At 42.7% G+C, this 18,737-nt stretch overlaps 1 protein-coding gene across 3 annotated transcripts in view; it reads left to right on the top strand.

Annotated features, from left to right (window-relative positions):
- Positions 1–18,493, top strand: part of LOC139054269 (probable E3 ubiquitin-protein ligase HECTD2) — a 54,991-nt gene extending 36,498 nt beyond the window's left edge. For all 3 annotated transcript variants that reach the window (XM_070531017.1, XM_070531015.1, XM_070531016.1), the window contains exons 7-20: positions 384–493; positions 874–1,025; positions 2,458–2,581; positions 2,985–3,081; positions 3,156–3,263; positions 4,180–4,312; positions 4,412–4,500; positions 4,629–4,790; positions 5,511–5,585; positions 5,668–5,755; positions 10,067–10,173; positions 10,281–10,396; positions 14,248–14,391; positions 18,038–18,493. In XM_070531017.1, coding sequence (XP_070387118.1) covers positions 384–493; positions 874–1,025; positions 2,458–2,581; positions 2,985–3,081; positions 3,156–3,263; positions 4,180–4,312; positions 4,412–4,500; positions 4,629–4,790; positions 5,511–5,585; positions 5,668–5,755; positions 10,067–10,173; positions 10,281–10,396; positions 14,248–14,391; positions 18,038–18,158 — 1,626 coding nt within the window. In that variant the 3' untranslated portion in view covers positions 18,159–18,493. The remainder of the gene's footprint in view (positions 1–383; positions 494–873; positions 1,026–2,457; positions 2,582–2,984; positions 3,082–3,155; positions 3,264–4,179; positions 4,313–4,411; positions 4,501–4,628; positions 4,791–5,510; positions 5,586–5,667; positions 5,756–10,066; positions 10,174–10,280; positions 10,397–14,247; positions 14,392–18,037) is intronic.
- Positions 18,494–18,737: the final 244 nt, after the last annotated feature.

Raw genomic sequence — 18,737 nt, 5'->3', positions numbered from 1 at the left:
ATTGCCGACGCCAGCACACCCTCCTCATCCGGTTATCTACATTCAATGCGCTTGCTCGGTCCCAACGAAACCCTCTTCACTTGAGCATGCTCCTCGCCTCTTGTCAGCCAATTCGATAAGAAAATCTATTCAATGTAGGCAATGCTATTCGCTTTGAAAGCTAAGAAAAAAAGTTACCTCCTATAAACGAGGAGCACGCGTTGGGTTTTTCAAACGATGTTTCGGGTTACCGCCCGATGCTTGCGTCAGTGGTTACGTAAATTGACGTCAGGAGATTGGAATAAAAACATATTGGAATAGTTTTACGTTATAGGGCGCTCTGTCTTGTTTACCACTGCTGCTGCGCGAATATAACGTGTATGCTCTCCTTGTCGCTGTTTCAGAATCCCATATTTAGCAGCCAGGCGTCATACACCGTATTTGCACATCTTTTGCGCAAAGTGGTGTCATTAAAAAGCTCAGACCACCAACTGCTCATTCACTGGTTTTCAAAGTAAGCACACATTCGCACCGTTTTCTTCAAAGTATTGGTACACAAATGCGTAAAACAGTGAACAATAAATAGAAGGCACTGCGTCAAAAATACTATTAGTGTGGTTACTCAGGACATTCTTTTTTTAATTCTGCTCTAGTATAAATTGAAAAGCACTTCACAAAATAACAGCCGTACAGGTTGGTAATATCTAAACAAATAAACATAAAGAACTACGTCCAGTTGTAAAATTGTTGTCAGTCTCTTGTTTGACTTTTACCACCCCGCTTATCGAAGGTTCGATAAAGGGGAGAGCACAGTTGTAAGTAGCAAGCACACCGAAAAAAACTTCAGCGTCTTCTTTCTCTCCCTCTCTCACTCATGGCTGAACCGCCCGCCAGTTCTACGCCGGAGAGGCTCCGGGCCTTAGTGAAGCGTCTTCTGCAGTTCATCACCATACGAGAATTTCCTCCCGCTAACGGCCACAAACTGCCGTCCATCAGCAAAAGCCGGTGGTGGATTCCATGCGCTACGAGAGTGCTGGCTCTGATAAGTAGGTATTTTTTTGAGAGAGCGCGCATCTGTCATACTGCTTCTGCCTTCCCCACTTTGTTCTGACGTTTTCTTGAGGTTACACTCCGGAAAAGTTCCGGTTATTTGCATCTCGTTGTTTGTCAGTCAGCCAATCTCGTCGTTTGTCAGTTTTAATCGTGACATTGTCATTACTTGCTTTTTGTTTTTTCATCGATGATGATTACAAGCTTCGACGGCGAGCGTCCTCTTCTTCCCTGTTGACACACTATTCTGAGAGCCAAAGAGCGCATTTACAGCGAAGCTGTTAGTGGGAGCTCCACGAGGGCTTCCGTGTGGTGGTTTCCGCAGTGCAGCAGGCATGTGGTAGCGCATCCAGTATCTAATGTCAGCCAGAGAACAGCCAGAAACGCAGACTGCGTCGGAGCCCCGTTGTGGCTGGGGTCAAAGTGCCGCTGGTGATGTCGCTGGTGGATTGATGTGCTCCTTTCGTGAGACCGGGCGCTGCTTCGGCACATATTGCACTGCTGTGGTGCTATTCCGAACGATGTGAAGCTCCGCCATATTGTTCAACATTGTCACCTTGTCATCTATCTCTGATAGACAGGGCCGATACGGCTTCACTGATTGGCTGAAAGCACTAACATGGCAAAATTCGACAAAATTGCGAAATTCGATACTGTCCAGAATAAAGGCCACGAGCAGAACGGAGGGTTCAAAGCCATTTTCTAGTTGATAAATGATGTAGCCGTAAAAATAGCATCAATATTTAAGCGACCTCTCGGCGATTCCCCAGAACTCACATTTGTAAAGCGTGCTTCACCCCATAGTATTGTTGCTGCAGGAGATGCAGCCTTGACGGACACTTTCCCAAGTACTGCCGGTTGGCGATATTTCGTGCTTGTGGTTTTTCAAATGCAGATCGCGGAAGCGAAGATGCCATTGACCTTCCTGCAAAAGCGCAGCAAAATTTTGTTAGCACAGAATGTCATTGGTTCCCACCTGGATTTTTTTTTTTCTCCTGACATGAAGTGTGCTGATGAGGGAACGCGTGGGACTATTCTGGGGCCTCTGCCATGGTTGCTTCAGAGGTCGTGTGGAAGGCTAAAAATCCCCGTCTTGATTTACAGAGGTTCCCTCCTGCTTGTCGCGGCATAGTACATGAGTCATAACCCCCTCATACATACGCAAATAAACATGATAGCTCTTTTTCCTTCTTTAGCAAAAGCGAAAATACGGCTTGCAATCGCATTTGTTTAGCTTCTTTTAGGCACGTTATCTTGCGGTTCGTTCGATGAAAAACTTTGCAATCACTTCTTTATTGAAGTGCTAGAAAAGTAAACGCTTAAGAGACTGAATCAGGCCTCTATGCCCAGCTTCTCCGAACCAGTACTGTGTGGTAGTAACTACGTTACAGTGACAGTAGTTACCATGTTAAAAAATCATTGTTGCAGATGCAGCAAACAACAAGAAGAATCCGAACATATTGAACTACACCGAGTTCTACAACAGTGCCTTAGACCACATCGATCTGATGTCTGAATACTACCGGTGGCAGTCTCCGGGAAAGCACACAAAGCAAGTTTCTTCACCTTTTACAGACTCATAGACTTTATTTGCGTTGTTATATCTTACGAGAGCAGAAACTTAATTTTCTTAAAGATATAAAGCCACAGCTGCAATGCAGCATTGGCAACGATTTTGCAATCCTCATTATAAATGTAAAGTGTAGTTCTTATAGCCAGGGGATGAACTGCGCTCATAAATAAAGGAATTTATCTATGGTTTAATGAAATTGACTAATCTAAACATGGTGGTTTACGAGCTGCAGCTGTTGTGAGAAAAAAATAATGGAATGATTGGGCTGCAGTTATAAAATAGGTTATGTACTAGAATGGCTGCCGACACTGAATTCGTGTAAATTGTCTTGCATTTCAAACACGTGTTCGTACAATACGCCAACGCAACAATTTTCGTGCAGGTTTTCTTACTGCCAGTATCCTTTTATTCTAAGCATCGTGGCGAAGAAGTCTATCCTGCAGCGAGATTCCGAACAACAGATGATACTAAATGCGAGGGTAAGCATTGATATATTCAGAAATCTGCCTGCGATTGTTACCATAGCAACATATCTCGCTGCTTTTACTCGCAGAGGAGCCTACTGAACCGCGCTCTTCACCATCAGGCGCCAGATATTGATGTATTTTTTCTCAACCTGAACGTTCGGCGGTCACACCTGGTGTCAGACTCACTTAATGAGGTAAGTCGGTATCAGAAATGTCTACGTACGTTTCATGCCGGCAACTGACAACAGCTTGGCTAATTCGGTGCTGTGAATAATAATTTCGGAACTCATTGTATGATTACGTGATATATAAATCAGCTCAGAAAGCGCATAAACACCCGCCGTGGTTGCTCAGTGCCTATGGTGTTGGGCTGCTGAGCACGAGGTCGCAGGATCGAATCCTGGCCACGGCGGCGGCATTTCGATGGGGGCGAAATGCGAACATACCCGTGTACTTAGATTTAGGTGCACGTTAAAGAACCCCAGGTGGTCGAAATTTCCGGAGTCCTCCACTACGGCGTGCCTCATAATCAGAAAGTGGTTTCGGGACGTAAAACCCCATAATGCATGATGTAATGTAAGCGCATAAACCTCATGAAACATGAGAAGCACAGCGCTGTTCTTCCCTCTAATCCTTATTTGAAGCATTCACACATGTACTATACGTAAATAGGATGTGACGGTGGAACTGACCAAGAATCAAACAAAAGCGATGTAAGTATCAGCCCATGCAAAATATACCAGACACATAAAATCAACAACTTTCTATCGTCTCTCGTGATCTTGAATAAAGTGACACGGCCTTGTCTGTCAAGTGCTCTGATGGCTTGCTTGGGCACATATTGGCCAACCACACGATTTCCGCTGCGTCAACAATTTCTCGCGTGGATTGATCTGCACTTCGAAAGACGTCATCTGGTGTGATGACCACTTGATACGCGACGTGTGCTCTGTCTATGCCTCTTTCATTGTTCATGCAGTTTGTGATTTCTCTACGCTGCTTTTAGGCCATGAATGCGCTGTGACACCTTGTCCAAATCTCTATCATAGTGTGAGCCAAATAGATAGCTAAAAGACAGAGGCAAAATAATTTCTGCTTTCTCTCCTACAGATTGCAAGAAAGCAAAGCGACCTAAAGAAAAAGCTTAAGGTTACTTTTGTTGGCGAACCAGGGCTGGATATGGGGGGTCTCACAAAGGAATGGTTTCTATTGCTCATAAGGCAAATATTCAGCCCCGACTACGGTAGGTGGTTTTTTATGCAGTTCAGATATGCATACAGAGCACACTCGGCCTTTGAACATTTGCGTATTATATTGCTTTTTTTTTTACCAACATCTGCAGGCATGTTCGTATATCACAACAAGGCAAGATGCTACTGGTTCAGCACAACACAACTAGGCAACCTACGAGAATACAACCTTATAGGCGTTATATCCTTCACTGCGTGCCGTGTTAGTCGGGCACTTGAAAGGTGCTCCTATTTTGTTGGCTAGCAACTAAGGCAGTTAAACTTTGTGTACACGCACAGCGAATGTGGCATATTCCTTACATTGCACACCTAATGGGACTCGCTGTCTACAACTCAATCATTTTGGATCTCCATTTCCCGACGGCGTGCTACAAGAAGCTGCTCAACCCTCCAGTTGTTCCGCACAATATTGAGAACGCCTACGTAGGGATCTGCAAGTTCACAACGGAGGACCTCGCCGAAGTGATGCCGGTACTGCTGTTGTTTTCCCACATTTCTGTACAGAATAACTGCAGATCTGTAAAGATACATTATGTTTCGCACACGTTAAAAAATTCGTATTAGAAGCGCCATTTAAGTGTTGCGTTCTTGAAGGCCGCTCTTGAGAAAGGCCCCCGGCTGAAACGTTGCTTTTTTATTTATTTTATTTATTTTTTACAGTGTATGAACACTTCCCCATTATTACCTCGTTTATCTCCGTTCTCTTGGTCGGCGCTCTTTGGCCACTTCTGGCCCTTGTGCGAATAAACTACAGTCATCAGCCACTCTTTTGGATGTGTGCAGGTCTACTGAAAGTACGGAATACCAACACTCCCAATCACATGCTTTTTTTAATTATACCGTCTTAGTTTCATTCTGAAACGATGCACGTGCATTTTTGGAGTCGTCCTCTCAACTGCGTGGATCAACCTGCGTGTGATGTACGGTGTTGGCAAAAAAGGTTACATGCGGTGGGATTCACACAAACATTGGCATTCCAGGGAACCTTGCATGAAGCCCAGAATTCAAAGCTGAGAGCTGCCGCTCTATAGTGCTGCTTATGTACCCCTACTGAGCAGAAATTTCGATTATTTTTTTTTATAATATTGCGCATCGTAAACTTTTGGCACCGATAGTCATCGCAATTTTTTTTCTGCATGTCGTTCAAATGAAAAAAGTAATAATCGGTACTGGTGTTTCTGTTTATTTCAGGATGTCGCTGTTGGTTTAAATGAGCTGCTGGCGTACGAGGGAAACGTTGAGGAGGATTTTTGCATGAATTTTCAGGTGATATAAACACACGAATAGTGTTATACCTTGCTCCCCTTTCTGATCGCCGTGACAACGTGCCGCATTTTGTCCCTTACAGGTTTCTGTAGAAGAGTTCGGAGAAGTGAAAACCCACACCCTGAAATACGGTGGCGAAGACATTCCAGTTACAAGCGAAAATAGAAAAGGTAAGAGTAAACTTGCGGCCAAAGCTCTAAATCGGGAAAGAGCACGGAGAGCTTAACGTACATACATTGATTGCGAAATGGAACAGCAGGAAGTGAGCATTTCTAACATCTCCAGCTGATCCCCTACGCTACCTGCACTTGCCTTGACTACTGCAGTGGTCTTCGTTTTAGACTTAATGTTATGTTATTGGTATCACAAATTGACATCTTCGAGTAATTGCAGATTAGAATATAACTCAGCTGAGTCATCACCATCATCATCATCAGCAGCAGCAGCAGCATCGTCGTCGTCATAATCAGTCTGGCTACGCCCACTGTAGGGCAAAGGCCTCCCCCATAATTCTCCAACTGCCCCAGTCATGTGCTAATTGTGGCCATGTCCCTGCAAACTTCTTAATCTCACCCGCCCACCAAACTTTCTGCCGGCCCCTGCTACGCTTCCCTTCTCTTAGAATCCAGTTCGTAACCCCTAATGACCATCGGTTATCTTCCCTCCTCATTACATGTACTGCCCATGCCCATTTATTTTTCTTGATTTCAACTAAGATGTCATTAACTCGCGTTTGATCCCTCACCCAATCTGCTCTTTTCTTATCCCTTAACGTTACACCCATTATTCTTCTTTCCATAGCTCGTTGCGTCGTCCTCAATTTAAGTAGAACCCTTTTCGTAAGCCTTCAGGTTTCTGCCCCGTAGGTGAGTACTGGTAAGACACAGCTGTTATACACTTTTCTTTTGATGGATAATGGCAACCTGCAGTTCATAATCTGAGAATGTCTGCCAAACGCACCCCATTCTTATTCTTCTGATTATTTCAGTCTCATGATCCGGATCCGCGGTCACTCCCTGTCCTAAGTAGATGTATTCCCTTACCACTTCCAGTGGCTCGCTACCTGTCGTAAACTGCTGTTCTCTTCCGAGACTGTTAAACGTTACTTTAGTTTACTGCAGATTAATTTTTAGACCCACCTTTTTGCTTTGCCTCACCAGGTCAGTGAGCATGCATTGCAATTGGCCCCCTGAGTTACTAAGCAAGGTAATATCATTAGCGAATATCGAGTTACTAAGGTATTCTCCATTAACTCTTATCCCCAATTCTTCCCAATCCAGGTCTCTGAAATAATGGATGGCTTATACAAGGACATGCGTGTGTTGTGCTGTCTGCTGTCAGCCGACAATTCGCGGTGCGAGCAGCCACTGAGAAAACTCCTTTGCTGCGTCATGTGACCCCACGCACCTGCTGTCGAGACTCTCACTTTGCTCGTGTGCTTATCATTTCTCTAGTAACTATACATAACTTCGTTAGTTTCTCAAGGGTCGTTGCTCTCAAGGATTTCAAGGATCATTCACCTTGAACCAAACCTGCTCCATCGTCAATGGTAGGCCGGAATGAATCACGGTGCTTCGTGTTGCCATTGACAACGGCATCGCGAAAGTATCATGCCTCGGCATTAACAAATCAGGGCAATTTAAGATGAAGTCTTTTGTAACCCTTCCCTCCTAAGGCGAACCAACTTCTTTCGCCATAATAATCAAAGGGCGGACCAGGAAGATGGCCACGTTTTGTCAAGCCACATATGTGACCGCGGGAAAAACCATCTTAGTCATTACTGCACGCCAACAATGGACGAAGAAGCATTATCTGGCCCCTAATTTGTATTTTGAACTCAACTGCTTCATCATCAGTGCAAGAGATGGACGTCAAAGCTATCTGGTCCACGTTAGAGTAAGCTTTACCTCTGCGACTCCTGCATATATGAACGGAGAAACCATTTTGCTTGGTGTTCACTGAATCAAATTTTATATTGTTTGCAGCGTGTAAAAAGAAAGAGAGAGAGAGAGCGTAAATGTTTACAGAAGCAGAGTCGAGATATAGACGATCACTTCCTTTAAAAAACTGCGAGAATTCGAACATTAAGTAAAAAAAAATTGACTCGCCATCCCAACCCTGCGAAAGTGGATGGCCAGCGAAGCTGTTGAAAAACCACTCAAATGCCATCGATGTGGATATGAAATGTTCTATTCTTCTGCCTAGTCTTTGCACGACACCGTTGTTGAGCATTATGATTTTGCACTCTTCGACGCTCATCGTATTCACACTGTCTTCGGGAGTCTTAACTTTACGTGGTCTACCCATAGTGGTGTTGCAATAAACTGAATGAGTTACTAGGCAGGCCTAGTAACTAAGTATGTGAAGTTTGGCGGCGTCACTCACTGATTCGTATGCTGCTGTTGCCCCTTTCCCACCGGAGCAGCTTATGCAACCGTAATCTTTACCGGGAAACCAACGCGGGGACAAGGAACGCGCCTCGCATTGTTCACAGGCGCCTTATCATCCATCATGCGGGTTTGACGTTAGTTTTCTGCTTTGCTTTATTGAAATGAATGCATGAGTTGTGTGTCGTACGCCTGATTCCAAAGGAGATATGCACTTTTTTTCGATTTTTTAATTTTTTTATTTGCTCACTGACACGAAGAATCGCGACCAACTAGAAGCTAACAGCTTCGCTGTAAAAGGTGCATCACGTTTACATTTTTATGATTTAAACCCCAATTGTCACAATAGGGAAAATTGGATCAATTAGGATATCTAAAGCGGGAAAAATCGATTTGCTATACACCCTTCTGAAATATACCCCTCATATGTAAGTTCATCATCATCATCATCAGCCTGTTTTATGTCCACTGCAGGACGAAGGCATCTCCCTGCGATATCTGATTACCCCTGTCTTGCGCCAACCGATTCCAACTAGCGCCCGCGAAATTACTAATTTCATCGCTCCACCTAGTGAAACTACTGGCGTCCTCGACTGCGTTTCCCTTCTCGTGATATCCATTCTGCAACCATAATGGTCCAACGGTTATCTAACCGGCGCATTACATGACCTACCCAGCTCCATTTTTTTCTCTTGATGTCAGTTAGAATATCGTCTATACCCGTTTGCGCTCTAATCCAAACCGCTATCTTTCTGTTTCTTAATATGCCTAGCAATCTTCGTTCCATCGCTCTTTGCGCGATCCTTGACTTGTTCTCAAGCTTCTTTGTCACTCTCCAGTAAGTTAAACTTTCGCAATGCTCACGTAGTCACTGTGCCAATTTCACTTGCCTCTAATATTTTATGTTATATTTATCAACTTTAGGTATTCTAAATGCAGTTTGCGGAATCACGACATCTTTTTATATTATTGAATTACGGCATTGTAAACTTGGTACTTCAACTTTTAGAATTTTTCCAATTTTCGGCAATTGTAAGAAATTTGAGGCATAAATTAAAGATGTGCTTCATGACACTCATTTGAATTGTTCTAATTGAAAAATTAGATAGAGGAAAAAAATTAAAAGGAGGAAATCTTTACTAGCCAGACGATTGCAGCCTTTGTCCAATCTAAAACAAGCATAAGTGGTTGGCCATGTATGAAGCATCGTCAGCTCATTGGCCAGCACTAGCAATAAAACCGAGAATCACCTTAGTAATCAACAGATGGTCGGCATGGATGATGAAGCATCGTCTGGCTTTTGTCTCTACAATGCGAACAAAATTTGCTTCTTCATCAATGCGTGACCAGGATAGATGACGAAGCATTACATGTGCAGCGGGACAGCGGGAACAAAATTCGCTTATTCATCCACGGATGCCAGCTTGGATGACGAAGTAATGTCTGGCCATCAATCCAAACCAAGAAACAAGCTTGCTTCGTCGTCAATGGCTACATTGGATGGCAAAGGTTTCCAGGTTCTTCAATTCAGATTCACTGCTGGGCGGCTGCCTAAGAGACGTTTGGGGGAAATCCAGGTGCTGCGTGTGAGTTCTCGAGTTGTGGGCAGGCGAAGGTGCGCTGCTGCAAAAGAGATAAGCGACATACCCCTCAAAAGGTGCCCAACATCAGGCTAAGCAGCAACGTAGTTCGGACCCCATTACTAGACTACTTGGTCAAACTCCGCCTTAGAGTGCCGCGGAATCATGACCACTTTCCATCTGCTATTGCAACCGCCGGGCAAATTCTGTCATGCGTGCCGCCGCATGGCAGATAACGAAGAGAGGTACCGCGTTGTGTGGCCTCTGAGAGCGGCATTCCAGTCCTATACGTTGTGTCGATAAATAGCACCGTACTCGCCGATACGCCGCGACAGGCGACAAGGAGTATGTGCAGTTTTGCCCTCGATATTTAGAGGGCGCGTGTAATCTCAGAGGCATTTTGCGTGTGACTCATCTTCGCCGTCTTCGTTGCACGGGCTACAAACTTTGTCTATTTCACATCAAGTCCTCTAATCATATTGCTGGGCGCACCTGTCACTTTTCTCTTCGGCAGAATATGTGGAGCTGTACGTGGATCTAGTCCTGAATAAGGCGATCGCTCAGCCATTCAAAGCCTTCTATCTTGGATTCCACAGCGTTTGCGCTTCCAACGCCCTCATCGTACGTAACTTGATAACTTTTCAAACCGAAGCAGTCTAACCTTGATTTAATTTCATGGCCCCTACAACAGCGCGCCATGTTTTTGTTTCTTTACATACGAACGGCAGATGCTTCGTCCCGAAGAAGTTGAAATGCTCGTCTGTGGTTGTCCGAAATTAGATCTGGATGAACTACGAAAAGTCACTGTGTATGACAGCTTTGAGGAAGATGAACCAATTATCAGGTAACTGCCCCATTTTTGGCCGCATGCATGAACGCAAAAATACAAGGCAAGGTCGGTAAGCTTTCTTGCTCACTTTGCTCACTTTTCTTTTCCTTTGCGAATGATGTTTGGATGAGGGCTCTCTTGTTGAGCTTCAGCATGGAACTGTAAGTATTACGAGAATTGTGCAGTGCCCGTTAGAATTGGATTTATAAAAAGTGATAGATTAAAATTTGGCTTGAAAACACGGCTTCGTGGTGAAGGGAGCAGACGCACGAGAGAAATCTCTCTCCATGGGACTTCGGGCCGGTGCATCCTTTACAGCTCCGGTCATCTGCTTTGTGCTTAGAAAAAAAATTATGTCAACAAATATCGAACGTATTTGTGCTAGGCACGACGATGACGCGATACGACCAGGAAGATACAATACTAGCTGTTGCACACTATATACATGACTGTCACCAGTCCATAAGTATACTCAAGTCCACGTGCTCTCTCTATATAGTTCAGTTCAGTTCAGGTTTTTATTTTTCCCCCACAAAAAAAAAGCACACGGGGTGAAAAATGTGGGGGAAAAATGGTGACCGAAAAGAAAAAAGCGGCATTATAGCAACTTGACGGAGCTCCGACCACCGTGAACAAGCATCAAACAAACGCAAACACTGCATCGCAATATATATATATATATATATATATATATATATATATATATATATATATATATATATATATATATATATATATATATATATATATATATATATATATATATATATATATATACTACGCACGGCAGTTAGGACACTACATGATGCAAAACAACATATCTTGAAAGGCAGATCCCAGAAACTGATATAGCGTGAATACTAACATGTCATGTCAAAAAGAAAATATAAACACCATATGTTCACTGGTTGGAAAACAAACTAAAAAGGGCATCATAATAGCAGATAACAACAATGTGATAACACAGCAGTGTATTGTTTGTCGCAGCTAAAATAAACTTCATTTAAAAATATGTAGGAAATGTAAAAAGCAACCAGATCATCAATTCAAGACATCGTTCACTCGTATACAGTTCAAAAAAAGAAAAATACAGGCAGCTTTTATACATTCGAAAATGAATGGAAGTGCTACGCAATAGTATTTGCTGTGTTGAGGGACACGTTTTCACAATAAGCTTTTATCAAAAACCAGCTTTCAAAGGAATAGTTCCAACATACACTTGTTACTTACGGTTAAAGATTTATGTGTAGTTTAGAAAGCTCGTTCAGTATGTTGGGTAAAGTATGGCATAATCTCTGGCCCCCATATTCTGTGCGTGAGAATATAACGTGCCAAGGAATTTGACATTGATAGGAGTACGGCGAGACCTTTTTTTGTAACGTAGCTAATTCCGAAAATGCCGCTAGATTACCTTGTACTGCATTTTTATAATTTCGGGTTAGTTTATGACTATATAGTTGAAATGGTCTGGCTATCCTATTTTTTTAAAGTAATTCTTCGATGTGCGTTATAGGGAACATTTTCGATTGCCCGAACTGCCTTTTTTTTTTTTTGCAAGACCATAAGTTTGTTTAAATTATTTGTTGTTGTGCTTACCCATATTATCGCGCAATAACTGAGTTGAGAATGGAATAGAAAATTATATAAAATTTGTCTAATTTTAAAAGGAAGAATATATTGATGCCTGCTTATTATTCCAACAGATTTCCGAGCTTTAGAGCAGATTAAGTCAATGTGATCGTTCCAGGACATATGTTCCGTAGGTACGCCTTGCGTTCTCAACGACCTTTCAAGCTTTACCGTATACGGGCTCAGAACAATTGTGATTGGTACGGTGTATTTCGAGCCTGATAAAAGACACTTTGTTTCGGATTCATTTAGCAGAAGGCTATTCCTTTCAGACCAATTCTTTAGTTCGTGACAAAGTACACCTGCCTGTTCTGTTATGTTAGTTAAATGCTTCCCATGGACAAGTACTGTGCAGTCGTCGGCATAAATTACAAAGTTGCATTTGGTATTTATGTTAACAATATCATTTATGTAATACAAGAAGAGAATGGGACCAAGGGTGCTGCCCTGTGGCACTCCTGTAGTAACTGGTCTAACGTTAGATCTGCATTCATTAATTTCAATAAATTGCTTATGTGATTCTAGGTACGATCGGATAAGTTCAAGTATACTTCCTCGAAAGCAGTATTTTTCCGATTTAGAGAGAATTAGAGTGTGCTTAACGCGATTGAAGGCCTTGCTAAAGTCTAGGTAGATTCCCAAAGTCATCATTTCTTCTTCGATGCTATTTAAAATTGTCTCCTTTAGTACCAGTAATGCAGATTCTGTTGAATTATTTTTTCTAAAACCGTGCTGGCAGTTTGTAATTAAATTGAATTTGCGTGAAAAACAGTCCATTCTAATGTTCATTACTTTTTCGATACATTTCGAGAATATGGGTAGTATCGATAACGGGCTGTAGTTGCAAAACATATTTTTGTTCCCTCCTTTGTGAATCACCGTTACTCTCGCTACTTGCATGTTTTTTGGAAATACACTAGTTGATAGAACCAAATTATGGATATGGGTTAATACAGGCGCAATAAGGTCTAATACGTGCTTTATCGGTGTGATTTCAAGGCCATCGGCATTTTTGCTGCAACTCTTTTTAAGTCCGCTGAAGATTGAGACAACCTCCGATACATAGGTTGGCGTTAGTGGAGTGTCCCAGCTAAGCTAAACACACACACACACACACACAACACACACACGCATAAACACACACACATAACACACAACACACACACATACAACACACACACATAAACACACACACACACACACACACAAACACACACACAAACACACACAAACACACACACACACAAACACACACACACACACACACACACACACACACACACACACACACACACACACAGAGGAAGCTTTAGCTCGGGCCAAACTCCGACGCGGCCTATTCAAATACATGTACAACGCAAAAACTTCTTTCTGATATAACCTCTGGACCGATTTTAATGAAATTTATTGTATTTGAGAGAGAAAGAGAGCGGAAGTTCGATATGGGGTTGAAATGCTTTAAAAATTTTTTTCAAAAATTCGGAAGTTTGAAAAAGAAGCACGAAGTTTACAAATTAATAGCTCTGCATCAACAATAGATGTCGCGGTTCTGTAAACGGCATCCATTAGATCATTCAAAGCGGACAAATTCATTATGTAAGTTTATAGCTTACGTGAATTCGTTACGTTGTGTACAAGTGGTCTGCATTTTCATATTACTAAGTTTTTTGAGAGTCATGTGTGACATATCAGTTTGTTGCGCTTTGGAAGTACTTTTAGATGAAATTCACGAATCTGTGGTATCATGTTTAATTGCTGAGTTACAGAGTTGTAAACTTGATAGTTTCGTTTTCTGAAAATTTTCGATTTTTGCCAATTTTTAAATACAATATTGACGACATAAATCAAAACTTTGAAACCAACAGTCACTAGATTTTAAGTTTTTTTTCTTTTAAATGCTACAAACCTCGCCATATTTGGTGCAGTGGTTGCCGAGAAAAACTAATTCTCATTTTACATGCATTTACATAGGAGCACCCAATCTTAAGCTTCCTCTTAAGACCTGTTTTCGGTAAAACACGTTGTGGGGCTAGTTGGTGCATAGCTTTCAATAGGTGAAGCGCCAATAGTGACGGCACACAAGAAGAAATACAGACAGGACAAGGCGCCTTGTCCTGTCTGTATTTCTTCTTGTGTGCCGTCACTATTGGCGCTTAACCTATTGAAAGCTGTTTTCGGTCGTTGAACATCATATACTGGCCCTCTATAGTGACTTTTTGGTTCCTTGCTTCGTTTAGGGACTTCTGGGACATACTGAAATCGTTCAACTCTGACGTACAAAAGCAATTCCTTCGCTTTGCTACGGGCAGCGACCGAGTACCCGTCGGTGGCATGGGAGAGATGGCGTTCAAGATTTCGGCTCAGAACACCAACACGGAGATGTAAGTGCCTGTAAGATGTAAGACACGGAGATGTAAGCGCAACAGGGCTTGTTAATTTAAAGATGTCGCATAGAGAGGATTCTGAATTACAGTTTTAAGTGTACAGCGCTTACTAAGTCACTTAAACGCTTTCAGGTAGCGGTAGGATTATGTAGATTTAAAAATGTAGAACAATAAATGTTCTATGCACTGGACTGGCTGATTATGGAAATCCACTGTGCTGCCAAGGCGCAGAAAGAAACGAGAACAGCTATCATTACAGAGAGTCGTGTTCGAAGAAAGAGGTTTCTGAAAGTCAGGGTTATAAAACTCGCCGAAATTCAGTTATGTTTTGGGAGCATATGCCTGTAACACTACTGAAAGTGTTCAAATAATGCCGCTTATCCACGAAAAAGCGTCAGTTTAGCGCGATCCCCGAAAGATGGCAGGAGCTTACCAAAAACATCGATGAGCGGTACGGCGGCTCCGGCCGCGACTGTTGTTACCTCCTCCAAGAGATGGCACCACCTTGCCCAAGCAACTCATTGCTGCGAACGCTTGTATTGACAATGGGAGGTGACAACTTAGGTGACATTTACGTTCCGAATGACAAATTGATGATTGCTAATATGGAACTTAAAGGTGACGGCAAAAGTACACGGGAATCCGGAAAGAGGCAGTTTTCGACAAATTGCACACTGAGATTTCCGCAAGAAAGCCGCAATAAATTGTGTAAAATTGTAATAACGGACGACGCTGGAAGCTTACCGACTGATTATAAGTGTATTCCACTGCACTTGTGCTACATGACCAAGCAAAAAAAAAAAAAAACATAAACATGGGGAAGGCGCGCCAGATTAACTGTAAGCGTCCAACACATATTCAGGATAGCAGCAAACACTGAAGAGGAAATTGAACGTACATCAGAAGGATTGAGAAGGAAGAATGTGCGACAGAAAAAAAGAATTGCGCAGCTGATGGAATACTACAGTCAGGGATACAATAGAAGAACGGTGCAAAGCGTCCATATATTTACAAATATGTTAACCTATTGCAACAAAATTGGAAGCACAGGATCTGGTCACGAAAAAAATCAAAAACACAAATAATTGCTGTCTCTTAGAAATACACGAGGAAAATGACAGCACACCGACGTAATTCTGGAACCACATCAAATCTCCTTTGAGCAAGAATGAGGCAGTCTGCGATGTACACTATGTACGATGAGGAAACAGTTTGGAGGCGCAAGCGACGCACTGATTACGTTACAGGAAATGCAGCCGAATGAGTCAAAAGTGGTGACTAAAGGCCGGGTGAGAGGGCAAATAATAGGCGGAACAAGGCAAATGCAGGAAGGCAAGTACAGAGGAACGAATTAGTAATCAGGAAAAAGAATATTTCGTTAATAGGAATCGATACATAACGCTTCATATCGTCCGTGATCTCGTACCACAGCAGTATACGTGTCAATTATACTTTTTTTTTCTACATGCACATTGCACTCTTTGCTAAAAAAACACCGGTGACTGTAGCGGGCATTGAACCTTGTGGCAGTGTTGTCTTAGATGACGCTCACGACCACCCGTGGTAACCTCATGTAGTCTCACTCAACCTAGTAGTGTGAGAATTGAGAAGCATCAATTCATCTCATTTGTCCAAAGGGATGGAGAAGGAGCAGCGCATAATGAGCAGGCCAGTTCTTGCACGTTACATATATTTGTTTGAAGAACAGACTTGTAGAGGTAGGAACAGTAACCGTGGTCTTAACGAAAGGAGCTTAGGACTGGCAGCAGCATTACAACACTGCTAGCGGTCGGTGCATGATGCCATAAGTGCCATAAGTGGTATACCAAATGTCTCCGTTTTTTTTAAATTCCGACATTTTAATTTTTAAATTTTTAGTAGCATGTCGCATATAGCCCAGTTAGACCTGTTCAGTTAGATTACGTGAATAGGCGAATCTGCACGAGAAATCGCAGTGTGCAGGTTGCTGATTATAAGATATTCAGTAATTAACTTTTGGTTATGCATTCTAGAATACATGTCGAAACTGCGAATTAAAGCCATGCAGTATTGAAGTCACGTGTGCTTAGCAGTCATGTGTGCCTAAGACTACCATCACTTTCGAGATATCCGTCCCCAATATCTGCTGAATAAATGCATTGTAGTTCCAGTTACGATTCTCCCGGACTGCTAGATAGACGCATTTGTGGAACTGCGAACTGGGACGCCAAGGTATTTTCGTAGCACGTATTAACGATGGTCGTCTCGAAAGTAATGCTAGCCTTAGGATTTCTGGTCAGCCGACATGGATTCACTACGGCTGGGCTTCAATTTCAGAATTTTAATATGTGCACTAAAGTGAATAATTAAAAAGTTAGTCAATAAATATTTTTAATTTGATATCATGGACATTGAAATGTCTCACTTAGGTAATTTTCGCCACTTTCAGAAGTCACCTGAAAAGGCGGTACCGCGCTATCTGACACAGACAGCAAAAAAATAAACGATTATCCAGCTTATTATTATTGTTTTTAGATTGGACTGGATTATTTCTTGCTTACAAGCGGATGTCTCTTGGTCTCTCTCTCTCTTCTTTTAATCGTTCATGAACGACGATTGAGTAGCACCCGATGGGGCCCTTTATTTATTTATTTATTTATTTATTTATTTATTTATTTATTTATTTGCTAATGGCGCATTTATTTACACTTCAAAAGACAAACAACGACGGCATAGTTTCAGACGAAAAACTAAAAACGAAAGGTGTCTTACTTTTAAATCGTGAGTAGGATCTATGAGTGGCATTTTATTGAAAATATTAGATATGCTGTTCGTAAACTGTACTTCTGCTGCGCAGGTGTGGTAGTCAATGTGGCCTCCTACAATTGAAGCTTTCAATGGAAAGAAGTGTTTTTTCCGCGCCAGCGCGCCAGAACGCAAAGAATGCAAAAGCGACAGAAGTTGATTTTTGCAAATGGGAGCGCAGAAGCGTTGCGCAAAAAGGAGACGTGCACAGGAAAGACGCTGACTTGCAACTAAGAATATTAGGTTCCACGTATTAGGTATTTAGGTATCCGTATACTAGGTATCCCCCCCCCCAAAAAAAAAAAAAAAAAAAACAGAAGTTTCTTTTGGAATGACTTTTGTCAGGCCACTTGCACGTGCCGTTGTTGCTATCACCTACACTATATAGCTGTCATTATTGATGTAGTGATGCATGCCCCGTTGATAGGCGAATTTTATATTTAAAATAAAATGTAGGCATTTTTGTTTTTACAATTCTCGATGGCAGCGCATGCGCAAGAACGTTACTGGTTATTTGTCTCTGAATATATACTTAGTTGCCAGTGGGAGTCTTTCGTGTCCACGTCTTCTTTTTTCCTCAACGCTTCTGCGCTTTCCTTTGCAAAAATAATGTCAAACCAACTAGCCCAACAGCTTACTATTCTAAGACTGAAGTTGCGTTGGCGCGACTCGCCGCTTTACCACCTAATCAGGGCGCGTTTCCCACTAATTCTATCTGCTATACTCTAACAACGATGTACCTGCTCCACCACAAATGGTGCCAGCAGACTTGACCGATAATTTTTGCACACTTTGAGGCCACCTGCAAGGCTGACTGGAAGCAGTTGGGCCTTATTTTGTTCCCTGCGCGCGTTCGCAGGCTGCCCGTGTCGCACACCTGCTTCAATCAGCTGGTGCTACCCAAGTACAAAAGCAAGGACGTCCTTCGCGAGAAGCTGACCATCGCAATCTCCAACGCAGAGGGCTTCGGCCTCGAGTAGGACCAAGACTAGCCGTCTGCTATCGACCAGAATGGGGCCTTACGTAGATTCTTCATGGTGTAAACAACGAGCACTTATTATTCCCAGGGGCTGCACAGAAGAAGCCAGTGGCTACGCGTATACAAGGCGCGCTTCACTGCGCGCGCTCCTCACTGTAGTGAGCACGACCCTGCCTGTTTTCTCCCTCCCCCGCTTTGAGCGCGGCAGAGACTCCGTCTGCGTCTCTCTGTTACAGCGTACGTATTTGGGGATAAACGCAACGGGCACTTGCGCGCAGTGCTCGCGGTTCAATGCGGCGTCTCAAAGTGACAAGAGAATGTTCTTTTTATATTCTGCGTGTCGGCTCTTGGAAACGGGAAGTAGTTTACAGACAACTTACGGCCTATCTCTACGGGTCCAAATCATACGCAACATAACCATATCATAGTTAGTGAACTTTGTGCCACTATTGTGATGTGGTGCAGTCGCTTAGTAAGGAGCGATACCGACGGCTTGAACGATACAAATCTCGAGTCTGCGGACAGCTCGAGGTTCGGGGAGCGATCCAAAATAAAATGGGCTTAGAAAGTCGTGTCCTAA

This window comes from Dermacentor albipictus, chromosome 1 (genome assembly GCF_038994185.2).
Source record: "Dermacentor albipictus isolate Rhodes 1998 colony chromosome 1, USDA_Dalb.pri_finalv2, whole genome shotgun sequence".
NCBI lineage: Eukaryota > Metazoa > Arthropoda > Arachnida > Ixodida > Ixodidae > Dermacentor > Dermacentor albipictus.
The sequence above is the reverse complement of the archived record's forward strand: the minus strand, read 5'-3'. Positions and strand labels throughout refer to the sequence as shown.